At 37.6% G+C, this 27,865-nt stretch overlaps 1 protein-coding gene and 1 long non-coding RNA gene across 2 annotated transcripts; one reads left to right on the forward strand and one right to left on the reverse strand.

The window, feature by feature from the left end:
• Positions 1-571: 571 nt before the first annotated feature.
• On the reverse strand, positions 572-27,640 carry LOC133819502 (uncharacterized). Its single transcript, XR_009886364.1, has 4 exons — positions 27,528-27,640; positions 23,968-26,382; positions 23,405-23,452; positions 572-643 (listed from the first exon to the last, which is right to left on the reverse strand). It is a non-coding gene; the product is annotated as an uncharacterized LOC133819502 (long non-coding RNA).
• On the forward strand, positions 17,890-21,886 carry LOC133816825 (secreted RxLR effector protein 161-like). Its single transcript, XM_062249126.1, has 2 exons — positions 17,890-18,340; positions 21,867-21,886. The coding sequence occupies exons 1-2, from the start codon at positions 17,890-17,892 to the stop codon at positions 21,884-21,886; spliced, it is 471 nt and encodes a 156-aa protein (XP_062105110.1).
• Positions 27,641-27,865: the final 225 nt, after the last annotated feature.

Genomic DNA, 27,865 nt, shown 5'->3' on the forward strand with positions numbered 1-27,865 from the left:
CAGGCAGCGTTTAGATTGCTCTGAGTACAATTATTTTTCTCAACAAAAAATCTGAACCATAGACAATGAGATTCCCAACCCTATTTATAGAGGTTGGGGCCATTAATGTTAATCATTAGTCATTAATACATATTCTTCACATAAACGGAGGATTAATACATTTCAATGCACTAGGTCGCATTGAATAGATATCACGACCCAAGCAAGATTTCCGGGGCCCACTGCAGTAAGGCAATCACTTTATGGGAAACATGCTCCTGGTACTATCAGGGCATGCTACACATATTTTCATGTTGTAATGCCCCACTAATCTAGACTCTTGGACCATTATCGAACTATACATGCATATTCTTACTAAACACATACATTTGCGAAAATACCATAATTTATTATAAACTTGTAGAAAAAAAGGTTACTTTCATAAATAATAAGTAGGATATGGGTACCCATTGTCTTTAAAACAAAAAAATAACTTAAAGTAAAAAGAGTTACATAGAAAATGCGGAAAATACATTTAAAACCATAAAAAACATAAACAAGACTACATCCTCGAATCGAATAACGCTCGTCCCCTTGACTCCATTCAACATCGATACACATACTCTAAGCGTCACGAATCTTACCGCCTCTAAAGCTTATTTTCCTGCACATAAACAGAAAGGAATGAGCCTAATGCCCAGCAAGGAAAATCTAACACATAGTCATGAACATAAACTTCATAATAAACGTAAAGACATATCATAACACATAATACATACACTTATTATAATGGCCATTATTACTTGGGGTCCCATAGACTAAACAAGCTTATGCCCATGAGATTAGTGGGGTCCCACTAGCTAAGTGGGCATATGCCCATAACCTTTTTGGGGTCTTGTTAGTCAAATAGGGCATAAGCCCAAGCCTACAAACATACACATTCATAACATAATTCATAGCATGTTTCATATCATAACACATAAAATAACATAAACATAAACATATAGATTCTAGCCTATTTTCCTTACCAAAGTTACCAGGATATGTGGACTGAGTTGGGACTTTTTGGAACACTCCTAAAACCATAAGAAAGAGTGAGTCTAAAGAAGAAAGGAGATGAAATGAAAGGGATGGATAGACTAAACCATTTGTGAAACATGCTTACCGAAACTTACGTGCTCAAAAACTTAGATTCCCTAACCACAATGAAGATTAAGGTTAGAGATTGAGTAGAAGACTATGAGAAAGAAAATAACATAATACAGAAATGAACTAGAGTTTTGGTTACCTCAAAGACTTGAAAGACCAATCTACTCCTCAACCGAAATACTATAGAACCTCACTTCCCAAAGTGTTTGATAAGCTTATGATTTTCCCAAACCAGGTGTTTACACTCTCACACTCTCTTAACACTAGCAGCTTCTGAACTTAGAGCAAAAGGTGAATAATGGCTGGGTACTAGGTCCTATTTATAGAGTTTGGGAATGAAAGTATCTTGATTTTACTTGAATAAAAATAATGGCTTTTTAGGTGAAAATCATTTGAATAATCGTTCAGCAGAGGCTGAAGACTCGTTCAAAAGATGCTGGACTTTTGAAGAAGTTTGAATGGCTGAAAGGAAAAGAATTCAAAAGAGTTTGAATTCATGCTGGAGGAGGCGATATATCGCCCCCTGTAGGCGATATATCGCCTGGGCTAGTATGCCCGAGGCGACCGTGCATCGTCTCGTGTTTTCCGTATCTACGTGCTGCGATATATCGCCCCCTATAGCTGCGATATATCGGCACACGCTGAATAATTAAACACGAAATTACACATTTTTAGCTAAGTTTGAATGGAGTAAACAGCCTTGACTAAGCCCTCAACGTATTCAAAGCTGTTGACTGACCCCATAACATTCAAACTTTACTCCATATTAAATTTAATCCGCAAAAATACTTAATCCTTAATCACCATTCATAACATGTGCTTAAAATCCTATTGGTTGATGTCTAAACCTTATAATATAATAAATATAATCCTTAATTATCAGTCATATAATCAAACCTTAGGTTATACTTAATATTCTTAAACTATAGGTTAAACTTATAAAATCTATAAGTAATACTATGAGTGTCCAAATAATTCCCGGTCTGAACCAAAAATCCACAGTAACAAAGATAATACTAAACATACTATAATACTACTAAACAATTAGCTAAGTAAAGTTCTTGGACTCTACACCTGTCAAGAGGCGTAGTGGGAGTGTGAGTTGTGGAGTCGTACCACCAGTAACGCTGCAGACAAATCACCCAAAAAGGTTGTTAGGTCTTCCTTTGAGGCAGCAAGTCTGCATTGACTGCCACCTGGCTTATTTCTAAGATTTTGAGGACTAGGTCCTCAGCTTGGAACATAGTTGGGTGAAAGGAAAAGATGTAGGCTATAAAGCATCCTTGGGAGGTAACCTTTCGAAGGTAGTCATGTCTCTCGGGACCTGACCTAGGAAAGAGGTCGATGCCTCCTTACTGCCCAAGGAGGATGACCTCCAACCATTGGATCGATCTCCCGAGGACATTTACTCTTGCGTGTCATCTCACAAAGAAGAGACACGTGTCCCTAGGTGAAAACACAAAAAATATTATGGTTGTGAGTAGGTTATCACTAGGGGCTTGGAAACTGGATCGTTCTTATGGCTCATTTATTTGTAACCTGTGCTTGGAGCAAAGGTAAGAAAACTGTACCCATTATGTGATGCACGTGATGCATAAGATACATGTGATTAGGGCATGGCATGAATGTTGAATATGAGATTGATCAGAGCTTGAGTCTCTATAATGTACATGATCATAATTATGCTAGCGAATGTTGAGTAAGCATGTTGAATGCCTTATATTTGGATATTTGACATATGATATATGCCTGGGTGTATTCTTTGTGTCATCTCACAAAGAAGAGACACGTGTCCCTAGGTGAAAACACAGAAAACTTTTTCCCCCCAAGTCTGTACTTGTCCTCAAATAGTGGAAACTTAAAACTGATGGACTTAAAAAGTTTCTCAAGAGGTAACGCTTGTACTTTCCCTGATGTGACCACAAGGTTTTCTGCCATGTTCCCTAACCCTATTGTTGGGCCCATCAATCCGTGCAACTAATGCCATGTCAATTCAACAACCCGAAACGTCTTTTCTATAACCTAGGCTCCCTTTCAAATTACACTCAAGAGCTTTCTTTTCCAATGTTAATGGTCACGATCCACACTATTCCAATCTTAAGACCTTGGATCGTCCTTGAGTATCCAACTCCTAGGTGATCCAATGGTTGGGGTGACTTTACTTCATCCCTAAGCACTGAATCTATAAAAGGTCGAGGGTCAGATTCCCCAACGTTACTTTATCTCATTTCAAATTTTTGTGCCTCCAAACCCTTCAAACTGTTAAAAACCCCTTTCCGACGTGACTCTTTTTTTTTAGTTTCTTCTACCATTCTAGACGATTAGCATGAGGCTTCATACTTTCAGGTGGATGGCTGATTTTTCTTCAAAGTTCGCACTCGCTTCATCACAATCTAAGGTTTTATTTCGAGTAAGTACCCTCAAACTATGAATTACTGTTTTCATGTGTATTTGAGTTCTTGTTTTCATGTGTATTATAGTTTAGGATGCATGCTTAGAAACTATTTTTACACCTTTCTGAGGCCGTCTTTGCCTTATATATTACCACAAATGGCCTAACTGTGCCATTTAATCAATCTGTAGTATTTTGGGACGTCTTTCTTTACTCTGCGACCTTGGCCGAAACTTGGAAAATTCCCAGATTCCGGTGGTTCATCATCTCCGATGGTATTCATCTTTTCCGGTGGTGCCTCTAGTACCAAGTACTTGGCTCCAAGGACATCCTAGAACCATTAGACTACATTTTCTCTTTCCTTTTCTCCTTCCCCAAGCAGTTGTCCTAGGGGTTCTCATTTTGACCCACCTCCTTCGGGATAAGGCGCTAACTGTTTGTTGTTTGTTTTCAGATGTCTGAGGAGCTTCACCAGCTCCACCAACAAGGGTTCTACGCATTTGACAACGAAATCCTTTAGATGTCTCGGGAGGAGGGACAATGTCCCGAGAAGGAGAAAAATGTTGCTGATAGTAGCTGGGTCTTCAACGTTCGGGTCTATATGGAGCCGGTGGCCGAGAGGCCTCGCGGAGCTGGTCTCTTGGATGAAGAGGCCAACATCAGTCCGATGTTGTCAGATGCCCTTTATCCCAACATAGGGTTCGAGGCCGCTGATATTCTGAGCAAACTTCAGCATCAGGGATCCCTGAATAAAAAAATTTCTAACTACGGGGTGGACGACAGCGATATACTGGTGCGCCCGGCTCAGGAGGATGAGAGGGTACATGAAAGCATCCATGGACTCTGTCCTTGGAGCACCTCACATCTCAAGGCGGGAGCAGCACTACCTCTCCACCAGTACTATGTTGACTTCCTCAAGTACGTCGGCATAGCCCTGTTCCAGCTCTCGTCGAATGGCTAACGGGTGTTGGCCAGACTCTACGTCCTCTACAAAAGCAAGGGCTGACGTACTCCTTCTTCTGCTGAAATATTGTATATCTACAGCTTTCTGCAATGCTCGAAGAGAGGGGAGAAGAGAGGGTATTACACCCTGATGAAATACACCAGCTCCAGGAAAAAGGGGTATAAAGCTCCATTCGGTAATGAAAATCATGCTCGGGCATACAATGATCAATTCTTTTGGGTGGACGGCTTTCTAAAAAGGACTAATCCCACCCTACTCTTGGACTTCACCATCATCGATAAGTACTGAATCTTCCTTATTTAATTCGAGCCCTTAGCCTTTGGATGACATCCGTCTTGATTTTCTCGATCAGGTCCATATCGTTGTACTACATTCGTGGAATCTTTCAACCGGAGGCTTCGAGCGATGGGCTCTCTTTTCGACGAGGAGTTAAAGCTTCCCCATCTTTTCAGTGACGCCTGCCTTCGACAATGTGGGTTGCTGCAAGCGGGGAAGAGTGTGAATCCTGTGGTCATCACCCATTTTTTAGACTCAAAGAGGTCTCGAATAGAGGCAAAGTTGCACACAGGCTTCATGGCACCCAAAGCACTCCAGCGGTACCAACAACGCCATCAAGAGGAGCGTAAAGAGAGCATTCATTCCATCTAAGTTGTTGAGGAGGTATGAGAGGATGCGGAGCTTAAGGCGGAGCTGAAAGTGGGGATCAAATCATCCTCTACCCACCAAGTTAGATCTTCGATCCTTCTCCGCTATGCTAGGCACGTAGGGGAGGGAACTAGTCCCAACCATATCTTAGTCTCTCCCTCCCTTCTCGAGTGCGGCCAAGTCTCGGAGCATCGCTGGTCTGCGGAGGAGTACCAAGATTACCAAGATCTTATCGGCGTATTCCTTCATAACCCGTAGAGGAGAGTACACTGCTCCGGCTTCATACCTCCCGACGAATCAATGGCCATGCATGCGTCTTGGTTCTGTCAGTACGAGACCAACTTGACGCAAGAGATGGGTCGTCTCATACATGATTTTGCCACTTCCCTCTGACGAGTTTGACTGCGATGGGAATCCTGAGGAGTTTTTAGCTTTCTTTTATGTATGTATTAACCTATTATGGTTTTCCATTTATTTATCTTGACTGACCAAGGTGTTTCTTTTGCAGATAGTATGGGCCTTTCTAACTTGGTGCACTCGAAGCGACAAAGGGTGTCGGGCCTCAAACGACCCAAATTTCCTAATAAAGCTTAGGGCCTTCATTAGGGAGCCAAGATGGAAAATTTTGGAATTATATGAATATGTGATATTTATGTGTATCGTTATGTGATTATATGAGTAACATGATAATATGACTTGATATACATGTTTATGGGTATTAAATATGCATTTGGACCCATTTTTGTTTAATTGGGTCATTTTCATAATTTGGCCCATTTTGGGTATATTTGGCATATATGTGGTATGTGCGTGGTGCCTCATTGTTATTTGGTTATGCTAAGGTTACTCAGGACGAGACAATCCTAGGAGGTAAGCTAATGGTCAAGTCAGAACGGGATCCATACTTGACTAAAAGTGAGTCAAGGGGTATTTAGCACATTACCGTGAAATTGGGTAAAGGGAATAAATATTTGATGATAAATTGGGAGTTAGTGAGATCAGGGGAAAATTCTTGGAATTTTGACTATTTTACCCCCAGAGGCGTTTTCGGGACCCCGAGCATTAGGATTTTCTTGAGGTTATTAAAATAATAAAATAACGTTCAGAACGTTCTCTCTCCCTCCCGTTCCCTTTTCGACACCCAATCACATTATCAAAGGAAACTTGAGTTTTAGGACTCAGATTCAAGCAAGGATCAAGGCATAGCGATTCTAGGGAAGATTAGAAGCTTATTAGGCGGAGGATTTAGTTGGAAAATCACTTAATCAGAGGTAATCCAAGTTTTAATTTCTAAGTTTTTAAAGCTTTTAAGCTTTGATTGGATTTTATGTTTTGATGAGTTTTGGATGAATTGAAGCTTGGGTTTTATTGGAATTGGATCATTAGAATGTCTGGGAACTTTGATTTTTTAATTTGGATATGTTTGGTTAGGTTTTTGGAAGGATTTAAGCTGGAAAATCGAAGGATATGGCTGGTTTCGTGGTCTAGTCGCGACCTTGTTCGAGCAAGTCGCGACTTGGATTAAGCTAGAAGCTAGGAGGAGGAAGCCTGTGGGGCGAACCGCGACCCAAGAGTGGTCAAGTCGCAGCCCGCCCTAGTGCCTAGACTTGGCAAAAATCTCGACTCTCTAGGCCAAGTCGCGCCCGGCTTGGGCATTTTTGCCTAGATTTGTCTTTTAATCATGGGAATTTAACTCCAACGACCTAGGATCGATCCTACTACCCAGTTGAGTAGGATTCAACATCTTGGAGGCTTGGGTTGGGTCTGGAAGTATTTATTTACACATTTTTTATGTGGTTTTATATTATGCTTGTGACCAGGTTATCACTAGGGGCTTCGAAACTGGATCGTGCTTATGGCTCATTTATTTGTAACCTGTGCTTGGAGCAAAGGTAAGAAAACTGTACCCATTATGTGATGCACGTGATGCATAAGATACATGTGATTAGGGCATGGCATGAATGTTGAATATGAGATTGATCAAAGCTTGAGTCTCTATAATGTACATGATCATAATTATGCTAGCGAATGTTGACTAAGCATGTTGAATGCCTTATATTTAGATATTTTACATATGGTATATGCCTGGGTGTATTGTTTACTTGTGAGTGGTACTAACTTATCAGAAACAACACGAGTCGTATGGAATTTACCTATGAGTCAAGAATGGTATTAGCATGTTTAATGCAAGCCAAAAAAGATTAGATCTAATCGACATAAGCATTATCAACATAAGTATGAAATGCTTGACCAACCTTAAGTTTGATGAAAACAAAAGCGCTTGTCTAGTCTAAAGGCTAGTTACTTAGAGCCATGGCCAAAAGGCTCAGGTGACTGTAACATCACATGGCTTAGGGTGCAGAGCCCAAGTTCATGACTCCATAGTCACTTCTCTTGTTTAAGTTCGTGACTCCATATTCACTTATCTGGTTTAAGTTCATGACTCCATAGTCACTTATCTCGTTTAAGTTCTTGACTCCATAGTCACTTATCTAGTTTAAGTTCTTGACTCCATATTCACTTATCTGGTTTAAGTTCGTGACTCCATGGTCTCTTATTTGGTTTAAGTTCATGAGTCCATAGTCACTTATCTTGTTTAAGTTCGTAACTCCATATAGTCACTTATCTTGTTCAAGTTCGTGACTCCATAGTCACTTATCTGGTTCAAGTTCATCAATGGATAGTGACTTATCTGGTTCAAATTTGTGACTCCATAGTCACTTATCTGGTTCATGTTCGTGACTCCTTAGTCACTTATCTAAATGGAATGCAAGCCCTAGTATGATTATCATAATCATTAGTGATATTCCCTTAGGATTGACTTGATAGTCATCCATATAGGATGGCAGGGCCCACAATCATTTACATGAACTTACTTGCTTGCATGAATAGGGTTATTATTGTTAGGCATGCTATTATGATTCAGTGACATGTTATTACCTGTTCATGAGCGTATTGAGTTTTGTTATTGAGCCTCGGCTCGTGGGTGCTAGGTGGTGCAGGTAAAGGCAAAAGAAAGCTGGACCATCCTTGAGTTGGAGAGCTTAGGTGACATTGTGTACATATGCGGCTGCTCGACCACCGCGGCCAAGGGGTTTACAGAGGAACTAGGGTTAAACCCTATTTTGCCACTTAGGTCAGTTGGTTGTAAATATTTTATTGTAATTAACCTTTGAAATATAATTTGGGATCCCAATGTATACAGTAAACGTTTTAGTGAAACGTTGTTTCTTTAACCAAAAAATTTAACCCTAAACCATTAATAAAATTTCGTTACACGATTATGGCCAAATGACTCGGTTAGCGAGTTAAGTACTATTTAAAATGCACAACGTAACGGTCCCTGGGTAGTAGGGCATTACAACTTGGTATCAGAGCGAGCCAAGGTTAAGGGTTCCTGTAGACAAGTTGGGCATGTACACTCGTCACTAAAGACAGCTTCACTCAAGGTATGGTAACTATTTCTATAGTTATATGCTTAACTTCTTAAACATAATTAAATTCTTTACCTACATATTGTATTAGGGAGCATGAGATTATGATAGAGCCTAGCTCTTGATTATTGAAATGATTATATGATTACATGCTCAGTGAATATATAAATGTGTCATTTGCATGTTGGAGTTGGAGGCATGGTGTGTATGTTGGAAGAGAAGGGGTTATGAATTGATGAATGAATGTCATGGGCATGTTTTTAGCATCGCTCTGATGCAGTCTGAGTCAAAGATTGAGACTGAGACTGGTTCCTCAGTGGTGGTAGGTCAGCTTTCTAAATCTGATTTTTTTTATTGTGCTGACTAGTTTTGGTGCCATATTGTTCTTTGCTTATTGCATCTAGAGAGTCATAGACTTGTTATGCAGATTGCATGATTATGTGGTGATGAGAATGTGAGACTCTATTGGTAATTTTAAGAGATGAGTTAGATTATTGTGAAAAGGGACTCATTAGTTGATTTGATAGGGTTGGTTATGACTGACTTCAGTATGATCCTGAATATGGATTGGTTAGACAAGTATGGGATAATGTTGGTTATGATTGACTTCAGTATGATCTTGGGCTTGAGAGTGAGAAGCTTTTGTAGTAGTTTGCACTGTGCTTATGACATCTGTATTTAGAGCTAGAGACCTATTGCAGGAGGATGCTTAGGACTTTTAGCTAGTGTGGTGAATACCACTTAGGTTGTGCCAGAAGGATCAGGACAGATTGGATTAGTCTGTGATTTTTTGGATGTGTTTCCAAGGGACTTGTTAGGATATTATTTACATAAAGAGATAGAATGGTGATTAGGTTTGTACAAGGGAAGGAATCAGGTCTAGGGTACTGTATTGAATGGCTTCAGCAGAATAGCGAAAACTAAAGGCTCAGTTATTGAGTAAGATGTTATTCTCCAAGGTGGATATTTGATCTAGTTATTATCAACTGAAGATCAAGGAGAAGAATATGCAGAAGACTGCTTTGATATCAGATAAGGGCACTAGGAGTACTGAGTTCTGTCTTGTGGATTTGATTAATGCCGAGTTGTCTTAATGAATAAGAGGAACCAAGTATTTAAAGATTATCTGAATTGGATTTGTGATCGTCTTGATCGATGGTATTGTGGTATACTCTCAGTTGGAGATTTGCCGAGGTCAAGGAACGCCTCAGAGGGCAAGAGTTTCCTTGGACGACCAGGATATTACATGTGTTTTGGGAAAAAGTTATGAGTCTTCTTACAGATCAGAACCAGTTTGTAGGTTATTATGACACCTCATTAACAGAAAAGGGTGATTGCGCAAGCAACATGTTAGTTGAAGGGTGTGACCAGAACTAGAGTAGAGTTACTGGTGGGCCAGGTGGCCAACATTACACTTAAGTTACTATTTCAGAGAGGAATAAAGGAAAATAGTAAGTGAACCACAGATGGGAAAATTGAGGGGAAAGTCTTAGTGTCACGTATGAGTTTATTGTGGTAAGGACTATGCAGTGTCACGTATGAGTTTATTGTGGTATAGGAATTGGACTCGGGGTCCGACGGACATTGGGAATTAAACAAGGGATTCTGGATGAATCTCATTCTACCTCTTATTTTCTTCATTTAGGCATCACGAAAGATGTACCAGGATTTGAAAGCTTTATATTGATGGCCTGGGAAGGAGAGGGACGTAACGGAATATATGACAAAGTTCTTAACCTGTTAGAAGGTCAAGATAGAGTATTAAGAACCAGTAGGGCCCTTGCAGCATTTATGTATTTCATAGTGGAAGTAAGGAAACATCGTGATAGGTTTCGCGGTGGGGCTGCCCAAGATAGTGGGTCAGCATGATTTGTTTTGGGTCATTATGGACCAGTATTTAAAATGAGCTTACTCCTACTAGTAAGGACAAGTAACACAATTGATCGGTATGTAGGTCTCTATGCGTGAGAGAGGTAGTACGCCTTCATGGAATTCGAGGTCTACCTTATCAGATGAGGACATTGTTATTACTTCCAAGTCTTTTTGAAGATTGTAGAAGGCGATGAGTATATAGTTGGAGTTTAGTATAGTTCATTATCCTCAGACTGATGGTAAATCAGAGAAAGAGTTATCCAGTTATTGGAAGGGCACTTTATGAAATGTTGTATGGTAGGGAATGTATATCGCCCATTCATTGGAATAAGATGGGTGAGATGTTATAACTGGATTCTGAGCTAGTTCAAAGAATCATTGAGGCTATTGAAAAGGTTAGAGCTCAGATGCTTGCTTCTCAGAGTAATTGGAAATGTTATGTTAATTTGAAATGCAGGAACATGGACATCCAAGTGGAAGACTGTATCTTCCTTAGATTATCACCATGGAAAGGGGTGAGGAAATAAGGGCAGGTTGAGCCCTAGATTAGTAGGACCATTTGAAATCCTGGATAGGATCAGTCAAGTCGCATTTGGATTGGCCTTATCTTTAGCACTGTTAGCAGTATAAAGTGTATTTCGTATTTTCATGTTGAGGAAACCCGTGTTTGATGAGATGCATGTGTTGAGTTATGAGAATTTGCTATTAGAGGTTCAGTTATCATGTAAAGGGTAGCCAGCTCAGATAGGAGACAGAAAGAACAAGGTTCTGAGAGACAAAGTTATACCTTGGGTTAAGGTATTGTAAGGAAACAGTAGGGTCGAGGGAGCGACCTAGAAATTAGAATCAGATATGCGGGATTGATATTCCAGGCTACTCACATAAAATTTCGAGAACGAAATTTCTGTAAGGAGGGGATAGTTATAATGACCCAAATTTCCTAATAAAACTTAGGGCCTTCATTAGGGGGCTAGGATGGAAAATTTTGGAATTATATGATTAGGTGATATTTATGTGTATCGTTATGTGATTATGTGGACCCATTTTTGTTTAATTGAGTCATTTTCATAATTTGGCCTGTTTTAGGTATATTTGGCATATACGTGGTATGTGCATGGTGCCTCATTATTATTTGGTTATGCTAAGGTTACTCATTACAAGACGATCCTAGGATGCAAGCTAGTGGGAAAGTCACAATGGGACCCATACTTGACTCAGAGTAAGTCAAGGGGTATTAGGTAATGGGAATAAATAATCGATGATAAATTGGGAGATAGTGAGATCAGGAGGAAATTATGGAAATTTTGACTATTTTACCCCTATGGGCATTTTCGTGACCCCGAGCGTTAGTATTTTCTTTAGGTTACTTAAGCTCGAAGTAACTTGTTAAAATAATAAAATAATGTTTTTTGTCCCGCTCGTTCCCTTTTCGACACCCTATAACATTTTCCAAGGAAACTTGAGTTTTAGAACTCGGATTCAAGCAAGGATCGAGGCATAGCGATTCTAGGGAAGATTAGAAGTTTATTAGCCGGAGGATTTAGTTGGAAAATAAATTAATCAGAGGTAATCCATGTTTTAAGTTCTAAGCTTTTAAAGATTTTAAGCTTTGATTGGATTTTATGTTTTGATGAATTTTTGGATGAATTGAAGCTTGGGTTTTATTGGTATTGGATAATTAGAATGTCAAGGAACTTTTATTTTTTTAATTTGGATATGTTTGGTTAGGTTTTTGGAAGGATTTAAGTGGGGAAAATCGAAGGATATGGCTGGTTTCGTGGTCAAGTTGTGACCTTGTTCGAGCAAGTCGCAACTTGGATTAAGCCAGAAGCTAGATGTTATGAGGAGGAAGCCTGGGGGGCGCACTGCCACCCAAGACAGGTCAAGTCACGGCCCGCCCGAGTGCCCAGACTTGGGGCAAATCTCGACTCTCTAGGCCAAATCGTGGCCGGCTTGGGCATTTTTGCCTAGATTTGGTTTTTAATCATGGAAAGTTAACTCTGAGGTCCTAGGATCGATTCTACTACCCAGTTCAGTAGGATTCGACATCTCGGAGGCTTGGGCTGGGTTTGGAAGTATTTATTTACTCATATTTCTGAGGTTTTATATTATGGTTGTCACTAGGTTATCACTAGCGGCTTGGAAACAGGATCGTGCTTATGGCTCATTTATTGGCAACCTATGCTTGGAGCAAAGGTAAGAAAACTGTACCCATTATGTGATGCATAAGATACATGTGATTAGGGCATGGCATGAATGTTGAATATGAGATTGATCAGAGCTTGAGTCTCCGTAAATGTGCATGATCATAATTATGCTAGCAAATGTTGAGTAAGCATGTTGAATGCCTTCTATTTGGGTATTTGACATATAATACATGCCTAGGTGCATTGACCTTTGAGTCAAGAATGGTATTAGCGTGTTTAACGCAAACTGATACGATTAGATCAAATCGACACAAGCATTATCAACATAAGTATTAAATGCTTGACTGACCTTAAGTTCGATGAAAACAAAAGTGCTTGTCTAGTCTAAAGGCTAGTTACTTAGAGCCAGGGCCAAATGGCTCAAGTGACTATAACGTGACATGGCTTAGGGTGCGGAGCCCAATTTCGTGACTCCATAGTCACTTATATGGTGTAAGTTTGTGACTCCATAGTCACTTATCTAGTGACTCCATAGTCACTTATCTGGTTTAAGTTCGTGACTCCATTGTCACTTATCTAGTTTAAGTTCGTGACTCCATAGTCACTTATCTTGTTCAAGTTCGTGACTCCATAGTCACTTATCTGGTTCAAGTTCATGACTCCATAGTCACTTATCTGGTTCATGTTCGTAACTCCATAGTCACTTATCTGGTTCAAGTTCCAGACTCCTTTGTCACTTACCTAAATGGGTACCTGAATCATTAGTTATATTCACTTAGGATTGACTTGATAGTCATCCATACACGAGGGCAGGGCCCACAATCAATTACTTGAACTTACTTGCATGCATGAATAGGGCTATTATTGCTAGGCATGCTATTATGATTCAGTGACATCTCATTATGTGTTCATGAGCATATTGAGTTTTCTTGCTGAGCCTCGGCTCACAGGTGCTATGTGGTGCAGGTAAAGGCTAAAGAAAGCTATGCCATCCTTGAGTTTGAGAGCTTAGGTGACGATGTGTACATATGCGGCTGCTCGACCACCATGGTCGAGGGTTTAAAGAGGAACTAGGGTTAAACCCTATTTTTCCACTTAGGTCGGCTGGTTGTAAATATTTTATTGTAATTAACCTTAAAAATATATTTTGGGATCTAATGTATACAGTAAACATTGTATCTTTAACCAAAAATTTTAACCGTAAACTATTAATCACATTTAGTTGCACGATTATGGCCAAATGAATCGGTTAACGAGTTAAGCACTGTTTAAAATGCACTACGTAACGGTCCCTGGGTAGTAGGGCGTTATAGGGACCTTTAAGATCGATCTCCAGATTGCTCTGACAACGATGCCACCACCTCCTTCGTCTGCTCCGGCACCCTCCATCACTGCTCCGCCAGCCCCTGCCTCAGGCGCAGTAGTCGGCGGAGAGGTCATATAACTAGAGGGCTCCTCCCCCTGAGATGAGGGGTTCTTGAGGAAATGAAAAGAGACTCCTCCCATTTCCCCTCCAGCCAAAGATCCTCGCCTAGTTATCTTCCCAGAGTACTATGATGACGATGGATGTGGTCTGCACAAAGTGGTCAATGAATATTACAATGCTCGCATTAGTGAGGGCAATGAAAGAATTCGACTACGAACTGAGTATTTGCACGAGGACTGGCCAAAGAAACCCATCTCCAGTCCCCGTCGTGAAGAACTTGAACCTCTCATCGCGGGGAAAATAGGAGAAAGAGCCATGCCACTCGGCATAGAGCTCCTGCAGGGATTAGCAATGTCCCTGTGTGAAATGACTACAGGCAGCTTTGCCCGTTGCGGTGGTGACAAAGAGGTGGCTCTTGTGGCAACTAGTCGACACGCCGCCACTAGGGTAAGTCTTTGGTTTCTTTTTGATCTCGATGAATGTCTTGTTTTTTATTACTTTCGCTAATCCATTACTTTGAATTCATAGGTTGCCGCCTTAAACTAGTGACTTGAGGACCTGGTGCTGACGTAGTCTTTTGTGTTGAAGAAGACTCGGGAGGAGTTGGCTCGCGTCCAGGCGAAACTTTCTCAAACCAAAGAGACAGCAGTCCCTCTGGAGGAACATTCACGGCTCTAGAAAGAGGTGGAGGACACGAGGGGCTACTTTCGCAAGGTGGAGGATCAGTTGGTCATGGAGAGGTCAAAAATGTCTGTTTTGGAGGAGTCATCTGCCAAACTGTTAGAAGATGTCGCGTCCCGAGCACGGAGTGACGAAGAGGAGCTGGCCCGAATCCATGAGGAGTTTCATATAAGTCGGATGACACTTGAATCCCGCATTGGCAAGTTGGAAAGATTCAACGAAAACCTGTCCGAGGACCTCGATGTAATGGCTGAGCACATGCTCAATATCGCTTGGCAAAACAACAAAGACATGGACCTGTCCTTCACGGAGGATCCCGATATGAGGACAAAACTTGAATCGCATCTAGAGGCGGACACTGCCCACGAGGCTCAAGAGACAGAGGCCTTGGCATTACCAAAGACAACCCTGTGGTCGAGTTGACAACTAAGGTGCCATTAGGTGAAGGCCCCCGGTAACCTGAGTACGATCAAGCCTGTGTGCCACAACTCCATAGGGGTACAAACATACACGTTAATGATTGAGCCCCCAAGCACTCTTGTATCTTTTCTATTTAACCACGTATCTTTTTTTTTTCAACTTGATCTTGGTTCTTAGAATTCAGCATAACCTAATCTGGCACGCGACCAAGCACTCAAATCGGTTTAAACACATTGTTCCACAAATTCAACGTAACATGAATGTCATGAGAATAAGAACTCAAAACATTTTAAACATGGTTCTATAAATTCAAACGTAACACGAATGTCACGAGAACAAGAACTTAAGTTATTTTAAACATGGTTCTATAAATTCAAATGTAACACGAATTTCACGAGAACAAGAACTCAAATTATTTTAAACATGGTTCTATAAATTCCAACGAAACACGAATGTCACGAGAATAAGAACTCAATTTTGGTTCTACAAATTCAACATAACACGAATGCTCTGTGAACAAGAACTCAGTTTTCGTTCTATAAATTCAACATAACATGAATGCTATGTGAACAAGAACTCAGTTTTGGTTCTATAAATTCAACGTAACACGAATGTTATGTGAACAAGAACTCAGTTTTGGTTCTATAAATTCACCATAACACGAATGCTATGTGAACAAGAACTCATAGCTATTTCAAATACCTGGTTTTTGCATTTGGTCTCTTGTAGGCCCACAGTCCTAGAAGTGACTTTGACATGAAGTTTACCGTAGGTCTTTACTCGTTTCCTCATGCCCCTACAACACAAAGATTCGAGCTTTCAAGGGGGGTCTGGCACGTGGAAACACCTGCCCTAAGCATGCAATACTCGAGAGCTTAGGGATTTCGATGCTGCTCCCTGAGAGCATGCCTATTTTCTGGGGTACCTTTTCGAGAGGTGATGCTAACGAGACACCTAGGCATAGGCTGCCTGGGAGTTCATTCGCGTTGCACAGATTAAGATTTGGTTATTACTCTCTGGGAGCGCGTTGTCCTTAGGAGGTAAGCTAAATTCTTAACTATGTTACCTTTGGCTTTTCAAATATGGGATATAGTGATATTAAGGGTGCTTTGCTCATCGACTAGCCAAGCTCCCTATATCACGGAATTCTTGAGGCCAAGTATAAGGAACTCGACCTTCCATTCGCATCTCGAGATCAATAGACATGGCCAGAGATCCTAAGGCTCAGTTTGTGCGGAAGATGACTAGTATATGCTCGTGCTACTTGGGTTATCTAGCTCTTAGGTGCTAAGCTTAGTTCTTCCTGGAACAAGCTGCCTTATAGGCTAAACTTGGTTAGTTTCCTGAGACTTTCTATTTTTGGGATGGCAACACTAGGCTTACTCCTATTGGATAGATATAAGTTTAGATTACTAGGTCGTCCCTTGCGAGGTGCAGTGCAACCCTCAACCCATGCCCCCCAAGTGATCAGAGACTGGTCTGCGATCACTTTTTCGAAAGCGGGTGCTCTTATCGCAGCATAAAAATATAACAGAATCCTAAAGGTACTCGGGGTGGACTTTTCTACAGTCATTCAGAAAAGAAAGTGTTTACTTCTACAAATGCTTCTGGAAAATGACTATGTCCATAACTTTAAACCTCGCAGCAAAGTAGTTTTAGAGGAGATGGTTAAAGAATTGACTCCAACCAATGTTCCATCGTCATCAACGCGTGTTGATGATGAAATTCCCACTCTTCATGTACAACCGACGCAAGTCGATTTAAATGAAGAAAGTACCATTGTTCCTGAGCAAACAGTCACGGAGCCTCGTCGTAGTGAGAGGGTTTCTAGAAACCCAGTTCGCTATGGTTTGGATGGTGAAACCAATATGGTTGTTGGTGACACTAGTGATGATGATCCATTGTCTTTCAAACAGGCAATGGCTAGCCCTGAAAAGGAACTATGGCTTGAAGCCATGAAACATGAAATGGAGCCTATGTACTCAAATTCCGTCTGGGATCTTGTGGAAGCACCTAGTGACTTTAGGGCCATTGGGTGCAAGTGGATCTACAAGAAGAAACGAGGTGTTGATGGAAATATCGAGACTTATAAAGCTCGATTAGTGGCAAAGGGTTATACCCAAAGAGAAGGCGTGGACTATGAGGAAACTTTTAGTCCGGTAGCCATGCTCAAATCCATTCGCATCCTCCTATCCATAGCAGCCGCTCTCGACTATGAGATTTGGCAAATGGACGTCAAAACAGCTTTTCTTAATGGAAAGCTTGATGAGGTCATTTATATGGATCAGCCGGAAGGATTTAAAGTATCTGGACAAGAAGGAAAAGTTTGTAAGTTAAATAGGTCCATCTATGGACTTAAGCAAGCTTCTCGTTCCTGGAATCTTAGGTTTGATGAAATAATCAAAACCTATGGCTTTGAACAAAATATTGATGAGACCTGTGTTTACCAACTGAATGCAAATCAAATAGTGGTATTCTTGGTTCTTTATGTAGATGATATCTTACTCATTGGAAACAATGTTAAGAAATTATCAGATGTGAAGAATTGGCTAAGCACTCAATTCCAGATGAAGGATTTGGGTGAAGCAAGTTATGTTCTAGGTATCCAGATCATCAGGGATAGAAAGAACAGACTCTTAGCTCTATCTCAAGCAGCTTACATAGATAAAGTGCTTGAACGTTTCTCAATGACAAATTCCAAGAAAGGGCGTCTACCATCCCGCCATGGAATTCATCTTTCAAAGAAGCAGTCTCCCCAGACTCCTGAAGAGGAAGATGCAATGAGAAAAGTTCCATACGCATCTGCAGTTGGAAGTCTGATGTATGCCATGTTGTGTACTAGACCAGATATCTGCTATGCAGTGGGAGTAGTGAGCAGGTATCAGTCAAACCCAGGACCGGAACATTGGATAGCAGTTAAGCATATCCTGAAGTATTTGAGACGGACTAGGGATTATATGTTAGTCTATAAGGGTGGTGTTCTGAACCCTGTAGGCTACACCGATTCAGATTTTCAGACTGATGTCGATGACAGGAAGTCTACTTCTGGAATGGTGTTTACTCTTGGGGGCGGAGCTGTGATTTGGAGAAGCGTAAAGCAGTCTGCAATCTCAGATTCCACCATGGAGGCTGAGTACATAGCCGCGTCAGAAGCAGCTAAGGAAATAGTCTGGCTAAAGAAGTTCTATTCGGATCTTGGTGTTATTCCAGAAATGGATAAACCGCTTGTGTTGTTTTGTGACAATACAGGAGCGATAGCCAACTCAAAAGAACCTCGATGTCACAAGAGGAGTAAGCATATAGAAAGGAAGTGTCACATTATTCGAGAATATGTGGCTAGGGGAGATGTGAAGGTTATGAAGATTGCAACTGAAGACAATCTTGCGGATCCGTTTACAAAGACACTACCAGAAGCTACATTTGATAAGCATATCAAGGAGATGGGATTAGTAGAATTAAGGCATTAGTTTCAATTAGTGCAAGTGGGAGTTTGTTGGGGTTTTATGCCCTAATTAAAAACCAAAATTCTTTGTAATCTCATTTTATTATCAATAATAGAATATAAATCATTTTTTGACTTGGTCAATCACTTTTCTCACATGTTTTATTTTCATGATTATTTATTTAATATAAACTTCTATTAAATCCCGAGCATATAGCTAATCTTATTTATAGTGACGTAATCACAGTGGAATATAAATATGATTATATGTTCAAAAATAAGTTAGTCCTAAGATTAGTCAGTGCACCGGATTTACACTGACTTGCCAATCTACGATATGATCTACTTACACATTACAGTGTTATGTTCTTTCCAGAACATTAGCAAAGTAGATAAGATCGGATGTATTTGTTACATCGGACAGGACCGATATTGACAGTTGATAAGATAAGTAAACATACCGTTATTATCTATTCTAGTCATATCATATAGTTGACCATAGGTCAATTCAATCTCAATTCTGAGTGGTTAGTATTCAAACTGATTGTATTATTTGAGTTCTTTGACTTGTTCGTTACCAGCTTACCCTACGGACTAGCCCATACTTACATCTTGGGAACTCGGTAGTATAATTGAGTGGGAGTGTTAATCATAGATATGAACATCTATAGCTTCTGATGAAGAAGTGAAACGATGGTTTCCTTTTAGTTTGGTCCAAGGTGTTAAATGATAGAGATCTCATTTCAGTAATTAAATTAGTTTACTGAAATATCATTTACAAGGAACTAAGTGTTTTAAGGATAAAATACAATGAGGGGTAAAACGGTATTTTAGTCATATCTCCTTGTAGACCGTCGATAGAGGATTGAGTGACAATTATGGTTGTAACAATGGATAATTAATAGCGTATCTATATTTGTTATAGAGCGTTCTATGAATTCAAGAGTGCAATTCCAAGTCTAGTGTGGAGTCACGAGGAATTAATAAGTTAGTAAATTTATTTGTTAGATTTATGATAACTTATTGGAGCTTGATTTCATAGGCCCATGGTCTCCATTGTACCTTGGATAAAATCATCTAGATAGTCTCAATTAATTGATTTAATCATCAATTAGAATTATCAAAGTTGACCATGTCAATTTTGGATAGTTTCACAGAGTTGTGTAATTTTGAGAAGAAAAGAGAAATTATGGCAGATTTATTAATTAAGATAAATTGGTATCTAAATTAATAAATAAATTTAAATCAAGGTTCAAATTATAAATAATTAATTTGATAAAGGATTTAAATAATTATTTAATTAATTAAATCAATAGAAAATAATACAGGCCTTGATTTTAAGTCCAATGGGCTTATAATCAAATGGGAAATTTCACGGGCCTATAACCCATGATAATTTCGACCTAGGGCTTCAAAATGGCTGTTATTTTATTGATTTTTTAATTAAATTAAATGGCTTAATTGAGTCTATAAAAGGAGTGCTTATAGAGAAGTAAAAAAAAAGGGTTTTTGATAAGTCAGATTTTCTGATAGTTTTATATTTTCTCTAAACACAAGTCTTTTTCTAAGCCTCTTTGTATTTTCTCTTCTTCTCTCTATATCTATCTCATGTGTTGAGAATTGCCCACACTAGTCTAGGTGGTTCTAAGGATACATTGGAAGATCGTGAAGAAAATAGAAGATCGGTTCAGTTTCTTGATAATACTCTGCGACAGAAAGGATACAAGAGTTAGAGAAACTAAAGGAATGACTCTTAATTCCGCTGCGTATACTGTAAGTATTATATTGTTTGTTTCTCTTTGAATTCAATTTAGAAACATGTTTTAGGCTATCTCGTATTAATTTGTTTAATATCAGATATACATGAAAATAAATAAAGATCCTGTATAAGTTTTTCCAACAATAGGATCATAAGTTCAACGTCTAGCCACCCAAATTGGAAGGGATAACTCTTCAATAGCAAGATTGAAGATTAATATGCTAATTGCATTCTAGTTCAAGCTGCCATGTTTTAATTATTAGTTGTGCTTTAATTGATCATTGAAACTGTGTTGATGTTAAATTAATGGCTGATTGTACATGCATAAGAATTTACATGATTGTTAATAATGGAATCCAACATTCCTTATGTAAAAATCTTGATTTTTAAGAAAATGGTTTGGAGCTGACTTCTAGTGGGTTAAACGAGTTATGGGTCAAACTAATTATGAATTTTCTTGTATTTTATCTTGCATTTTAGGATGTATAGATGTCCATAATGTGTAAAAACGTGCAAGAAGGTTTTGAATTGACCAAGCGATAGCCTTTGCAAAATTTTTGTGTAGTCTGGGATAAGCATTTAAAAAATGAGGTAAATGGCTGATTTTGGACAATTATTTCGGTGGAAAAATCATTGCATTTTTGGATGATTTTTGGAGAATACATTATTTTAATATTTAAGAATCAAATGGCCAAATTTCAAAGGAGAATTTTAAAAGAGCTGTGAGTTATGAATTTTCAAAATTTGAAAAAAAATTAATGAGAATTTACCATAGTTTCTGGATAGCCAACTTTGAGTATCAGTTTTACCAAGTAAAAATGCCTAAAATGATTTTATTTTTGGTGTGAGTGTTTTTTACACAGCCTATTATGGTCCTAAATTTTTTTGGACCAAGTTAATAAACCAAATAGATTTTATAAAGTCTCAAAATTTGTTAAAAAGATTGACCTATTCCTAGACAGCCTTAAAGTAAGATTTTTGAAAATAAATGTCACTAAGTAAAAATAATTATTTTTGTGTAAAATTTTACAAGAAACTTCTTGATATAGCCAAGGTTATTTCTGTGAAGTTTGAGAATTTTTGGAGATGTAGTTTTCCAATTATAATTTTCAAACTAATCCACTTATAACTTAGGACTTATAAAGTTTATACTTAGAGAAACATATGAGGACTTTTCTAAGTATTTAACTAAGAAAGCTACAAATTTATATTGGTAATGGTAAAATTTACTTTAGCACACCAAATGATTATTAAGATTAATTAGATATTAAAGGGGTAATATTTTAGTAACTCACTGTTTTATTTAAGAGAAAATTTATTTAGAGTGCCTATATTTTCAAAAGTAGGTGTGATTTTTTCATTAAAGCTTCAGCACATGTAGACATTTTACTTTTTTAAGGAAAAGGGTTTTGGTATATGTATAGTTTGTCTTTTAATTTGAGAAATATTATCTCAATCAGATAATTATCACCTCTTAACAGAATTATAATGTTTTTTTACTATCTATGGTTTGTTATGGTTGATATTCTTATTCATTGCTCACTTTGTTTTGACAGACTGTATTATGTATATCTAAGTATGTTTGCGAAATTATAAGCCTACATTATTTGTATCAATGAGAGTATTTTTTGTAAATTCTTATGTATTTACACACATAATTTCCACAACATGAAAGAAGTGATTTTAAGCATTCTATAATCTAAGAGTTTGTACTTTATAAATTAACCTAAAATAACTGAAATAAGTAATCTGGTTTAATGGATTTAGTGTTAAGCTTTAAAAAATTAATAGAGATAATTTACCAGCTATGAGTCATTGATGTATTAGTTGTAGAAGGAGTAACAGAATTCTTAATTAAAATAATTACACATGATAAATTATAAATTGAACTCAGCCGAATTTTTTTCTTTTGCAAAATGGTGTTAATGTGTATGGTTTATTATGGTTAATATGGCTCACTTTGTTTTGACAAGCTTTATGTATACTGAGACTCTAAGAGTGGAACTATTTATGCAAGATCATTAGAATTGAACACTTCGAAGGAAGCTTGTTGAAATCAGTTACCAAATAAAAGGTCTTGTTACTTCTGTTTTCTTAACTTACTTCTGTTAAGTGTGCATAAAAGGCTAGTTCAAGAGATTCTAGTGTTTTTTTTAATTTAAAAATCAGATTCTAAAATGGTAGCCACTAACTAATTGGGTTTGGATCAAAGACAAGATTTTAGCTTGGGTTGTGGCAATTAAATCTAATCTATACATATGGAAATAATGAAAACAATATGACTAAATGAAAAATTTAATCCATACATATAATGAAAAATCTAATCTATACATATAAAAGCTTACCTGACCATCTATCAATACCAAGTCAAAAAATTCAAACAACACACAATAAGTTTTCTTCCTTATATCACCGCAGTACACAAACAAATTTTCCAGAACCTACTTCTCTAATACACACAAGTTTTCAACCTTCCGTTATCACTGCAGCACACAATTTTAATCTCAAAACCTACTTCTCTCACTACTACAAATATAGGGTTTCTCTGCGCTTTTCTTTCAATCTAAAATAAAAAGCGCAGAGAAAAGGATTGAAGGACACTTAGGAACTTTGTTACTGCGGTTTTTTTTAAAAACGCAATGTAAAGTAGGAAAAGTGGGAGAAAAACGCAGAGAAAAGTTGCACTACTTTTCTCCGCGGTTTTCTTAAGAAAACCGCAGAGAAATAAAGACTTTTCTCCGCGGTTTTATTGAAAAAACCGCAGAGAAAAGTAGTGTAATTTTTCAAAACTTTTACCAAGCATAACTTTGTGCTCGGTTGTCCATTTTGATTGTTTTTTTTTTTTAACTTTGATATTTTTTCGAGATCTATCCAAAGAAAAGACTATTTTCTCCGCGGTTGGCATACCACTTTTCTCTGCGGTCGAATACACTGCGCTTTTCAATACTCTCGAAAACCGCAGTGTATTGAGTAAAAAAACCGCAGTGAAAAGCCTTTTTTGTAGTAGTGTCTATGGATGAATATTTAAGATATTCAAACTCCTTTAACATTTTAAAGATATTAATAATAAGAGTTGAAAGAACAAATTCCTTACCTCTTGCAAATTACCTTTGCAATGCTCCTTGCCAATTCGATCCCCAACCTAAAGAATATAATCAATACTTAAAAGATTAATAAAAAATTAAAATTTGTCAATAGATATTAAACAAGCATGTATGATAAACTAACAAACTAAACAACATGGCAAGCAAGCTCAAACAACCAAAAATAAAAGTTGGAATATGACCAATCAGAATAAGGCTTAACTGTTCAGTGGATGGGTTTAAAGATGAAGATAGAAAATCACTACTTTCATATAAAAACCATCTGATCAGATTATTTAGCCCCATGGAAGCAAGAATTGGAGTTTTATGATGAAAGATTTGGTTATCATAACAAAGATGTTCTCAGTCATTGAGAGAGTTACTAACTTGAAGTGTGAGCAAAAAGGGAGATACAGAGAGAAAAGTAAGAGCAGAGACAATGAGATGGGGAACAGGACTAGGATGTGCAAGGTGGTGGCAAACCATGCAAAAAGTTAACGCAAACTAATCACAACTTCTGTCAGATTCCTTACTCCATGGATACAAGTTTAGGATGGAGAAATGAGAAACATACCTCCATCCTTGACTGCAGTGACAGTGAGTCCAGCACTAGTGCTTCCTAAGCGAGTAGTGACAACAGAGCTGCTACTTAACTTTGCAGCAAATTTCAAGAACTGAGATTTCTCGGTACCTGAGAAAAGCCTTAAAAAAATTTACTACATATATACATATACATGTAACTTTTTCCCTATAATGCTTTAATGATTACATAAAGATTCAAAAAAAGAATCTGAACTCATTAGTAGTTGTTCACCAATGATAGTAATATAAATACATATATTTGGGTATATTGAAATAATAAGATAACTCCCACCTATATAATGAGCAAAATAAAAGGTCCAGAAACCCCAAGGGAAGGGTAAAGCAACAAACAATTAAACTGAGCTGCATTACTCAAGCCAAACAAGAATAAATTAACAAGGACTAGAGAAGAATTTTCAGCTTTGAAAAACTATTTTTATTGGAAAAATTAATAATGGTTGGGCAGTTTTCTATTTTTCAAGGAAAATTTCAATAATTCTAATTTTCTGTAGTTATAATTAATGTAGCTAATGCATGTGTTACCCGAAAAGACAGGTTATAAAATGGCGTGCAATCCATATCTCAATTGTTATAAGGGAGAAAATACCTCTTATACTAATAACCTTTAGAATAACACCCAACAACACACATCAAGAGCACTAGAACATATCAAAAGCATCAATACCAATATCTAACATGGTTTGGCAAATATTGCATTTGTCCATGGATCCAACCTGCAAAGAAATGTCTTCTATTGAGAAAATAAAACCCTGAAGTTTTGAACTATTTAAGTCCAGTCCTGGAGCTTTCTTCTATACTTTCTTGCTCTCAAAATTTCTCTCTAAAATTTATATTTTCCCACCCTTAGACTATTTACATTAGTTACCCTACCTATTATTTGCATTAAAGGACCACTCGATACAATACTATGGATAACTTGTTTGTAATAACCCTAATTGTATTGTACAAGAAAATTCATATAGGTTACAGGCTTTAGACACTCATAAAATATCATGAATCAGTTAGACAAAATACAATGGTGTTCTTATTTTTCTAGATTTAAGTGATTGTTAATTTCCTATCAGAATTTTGAAGAAAAGAAAGCTTCTTCAACTGAAGCATAGCATAAATGCAGTAGTCTTGAATTGATAGAATTTTATTTAAGTAATGAACCCTATAAGTATGCAATGAAAATCGAAAAGGTACCTGGGTCTCCAACCAAAAGTAAATGAGACTCTCCTCGTACCTTGGTTCCAGAAGCATCAACATGTTGCACACCTCCAATAAGTGTTAATGCAACTAAGTTGAAAAAAGAGAAGGTGCTGGTAGTGAATGTTTAACGGTCATTCAAAATCTTTAACTTAAGATAAAAAAATCATGAAATTTGTGGACAAACACCTTGTAATATTGCATTTCTCCCTGAATAATTTTCATTAAAAAAAATTGAAGTCATAACAGTCTTACATATAAGGGGGCCTAGTTTCCAATACTTTTTTTTTTAATGAAGATCTCTAATTGATTGATGCTGAAGAATTGATAGAAGAACACTCATTTATAAAATGATATATATTAATCAACGATGCCTTACCTTTCAAAGGGGTATCCTTAAACTCGTTCTAAAATTGATTGAATTTCATAATGACATCATGAGGAATAGTAATATCCGATTTCTGCTCATTTGTTCTCCTAAATATGTGTATAAAAAGTATGTCAAGTGCATATAGTGACCAAAGCTTCACTCCAAAAAAAAGAAAGAAAGAAAGAGAAAAATTTCTAACCAATTTTGATACTTAGATAAGTTGAAATACAAAATTGTTTTCTACTTTATGGTTTTTTCCAAAAACCTATTCGCATTATTTTAATATAGAAATATATTTGTAAGTTTGTAACAAGTTTTGAGCCTCTTTTCAGTATCGGTAGTTATTTCAATCTATCTTATACTACTTTAGCATCCCTTAAAAGAGTTACCACCAAATCATTTTCTATCCCTTCGAAACATCAACTAGCTGCATAAGTGAAATCCCATGCATCATAAGAAAGATGGGATCAAGGTTCACCAAGGCTAAGCAGAGTTTATGAAATTAAAAGAACTACCTCTCTTTAGTACCATGTATGACTCCAATGGAACAACAACCATCTCAACAACGAAAAATGTTTCTTCTTTCAAACAGAGCTGTTACATTTACCTCACATGATTAGCAATCAACACAGGATCAAGGTCGCAGCGAACATCTTTTAAGTCAGGCGACCACCTTGCAGTTAAGACCCCAGTGACTATAACGTCATCTGTAAAGCAAGAATGCTGGGGACGGCCAACAGATAATTAGTGGTAAGAACAGGCTGCATTCCTGCTGGGTTGATATTAAAAGGAATATAAGGCTCCACTTCAGTGACTAGAGAGTCATCTCTGTGAGCAAAATAAATTCAGTAAGCTCCAATATGTAGTGCAAATAGCTTCTAAACCCATATAAGTTAATTACCCACCAACATGCAACAGCATATAACAGAGCTTTAACAAGGCCAATTAACCATTAAATCTCAAAAATATTTCATAAGGTCATACATTCAAATAAGATCTACTTAATCTTGTGGTGAGCTCTATATTTAAGTGTACACATCTAAGACTAATTCAATAAATGAAGCAATAACTTTAGACAATACAAATCAACTTAATCGAAAAAGTAAGAGGAACCAGAATAGCATTAAAGAAATACAAAAGCCATCCAAAATATTAATGTGCTTACTTAAAAAATGTTTATTTTTTATAGTCATGGTTAGTGTTGTTTAAAGATCTTGGTTCAACTCTTCATAACATAGTACACAGCGAGCTCGCTGAGAATAGCACACTGTGGACACTTGGCCCAAATTATCATGGGCCACTAGCCCAACTCAAGCACAAAATTTAAGAATATTAAATTTAAGAAACAAACCATAAAATGAAATGCATAAAATGAGTTTGATTTTAGAGTTCGTAAACAACAAAACATTTAGTCATGTATTATGATATAAAGACAAATACCATAATCCAAAATTTATGAGCCAAGCAATTTTTCCCACCTACTCACTTCATGAGAATCTTAAAATGGACAATCATTGGAAGAAACAAAGGCAAAACAAGAATAAACTCTGTGATAATGATGGACTATTCCACACCCCTTGCATTCATTGATCATATTAATACAAGCAATTTTTGTTTCAAAAGAGAAATAAGAATCAACTCATTTCCCCTAAAGTACAATATTTTTAACAAATGATGAGGTTCTTATGAAGAAAAATAACACAATCAGAATGTTTAAGCATATATATCAGAACGAGTATGATTGCATATATCAAGGTTCATCAATGTGAAAAACATATAGAAGGATTCGGACATTTCCTCGCCATATAAATAAAGCAAGAACAACTGAACAATAAATTTTTCAGAGGAAAAAATATAACAGTGTCTGAACTACTTGCCTAAAACTCATAGCAACCACATGCAACTTATAGCACAAATAAAAGAAAATACACTAAATCCAAATCCAATATACCGCTTGATCTAGACGTACAAACCTGAAATCCAAAAATGTAGTGCAGAAAATCAAGAACATCAGCTTTTCTTGTAGCAGGGATGGGAAAATCCTCTGGCAATTTTGGCAGTCCCCTATACTTTAACACTGAGATTATTGCTTGAACCTGTTCATAAATTTCTTGTTCTATTCATAAATTTTTTATTCCAAAAGGTGGTACAAACAACAAAATTTTGGACTTGAAACATAAACTGTTAAAATAATTACCTTGGGGAAAAACCCAATACGATTTGTTGGGCTAGGAGCATCAAGTGGAATAATATTATAAGCAATTAAGTCATCCGTCATAGCTGCATCAGTTTCCATCACACGTCTCAGCTG

This window comes from Humulus lupulus, chromosome 2 (assembly GCF_963169125.1).
Source record: "Humulus lupulus chromosome 2, drHumLupu1.1, whole genome shotgun sequence".
Taxonomy (NCBI): domain Eukaryota; kingdom Viridiplantae; phylum Streptophyta; class Magnoliopsida; order Rosales; family Cannabaceae; genus Humulus; species Humulus lupulus.

What these genes read in the sequence shown, in the direction of transcription:
- LOC133816825 (XM_062249126.1), top strand. Translation starts at nt 17,890, where the DNA reads ATGAGAAAAGTTCCATACGCATCTGCAGTTGGAAGTCTGATGTATGCC. An exon ending in AATGGATAAACCGCTTGTGT is followed by an intron (nt 18,341 to 21,866) that starts TGTTTTGTGACA and finishes TTGTTTTGACAG; the next exon opens with ACTGTATTATGTATATCTAA.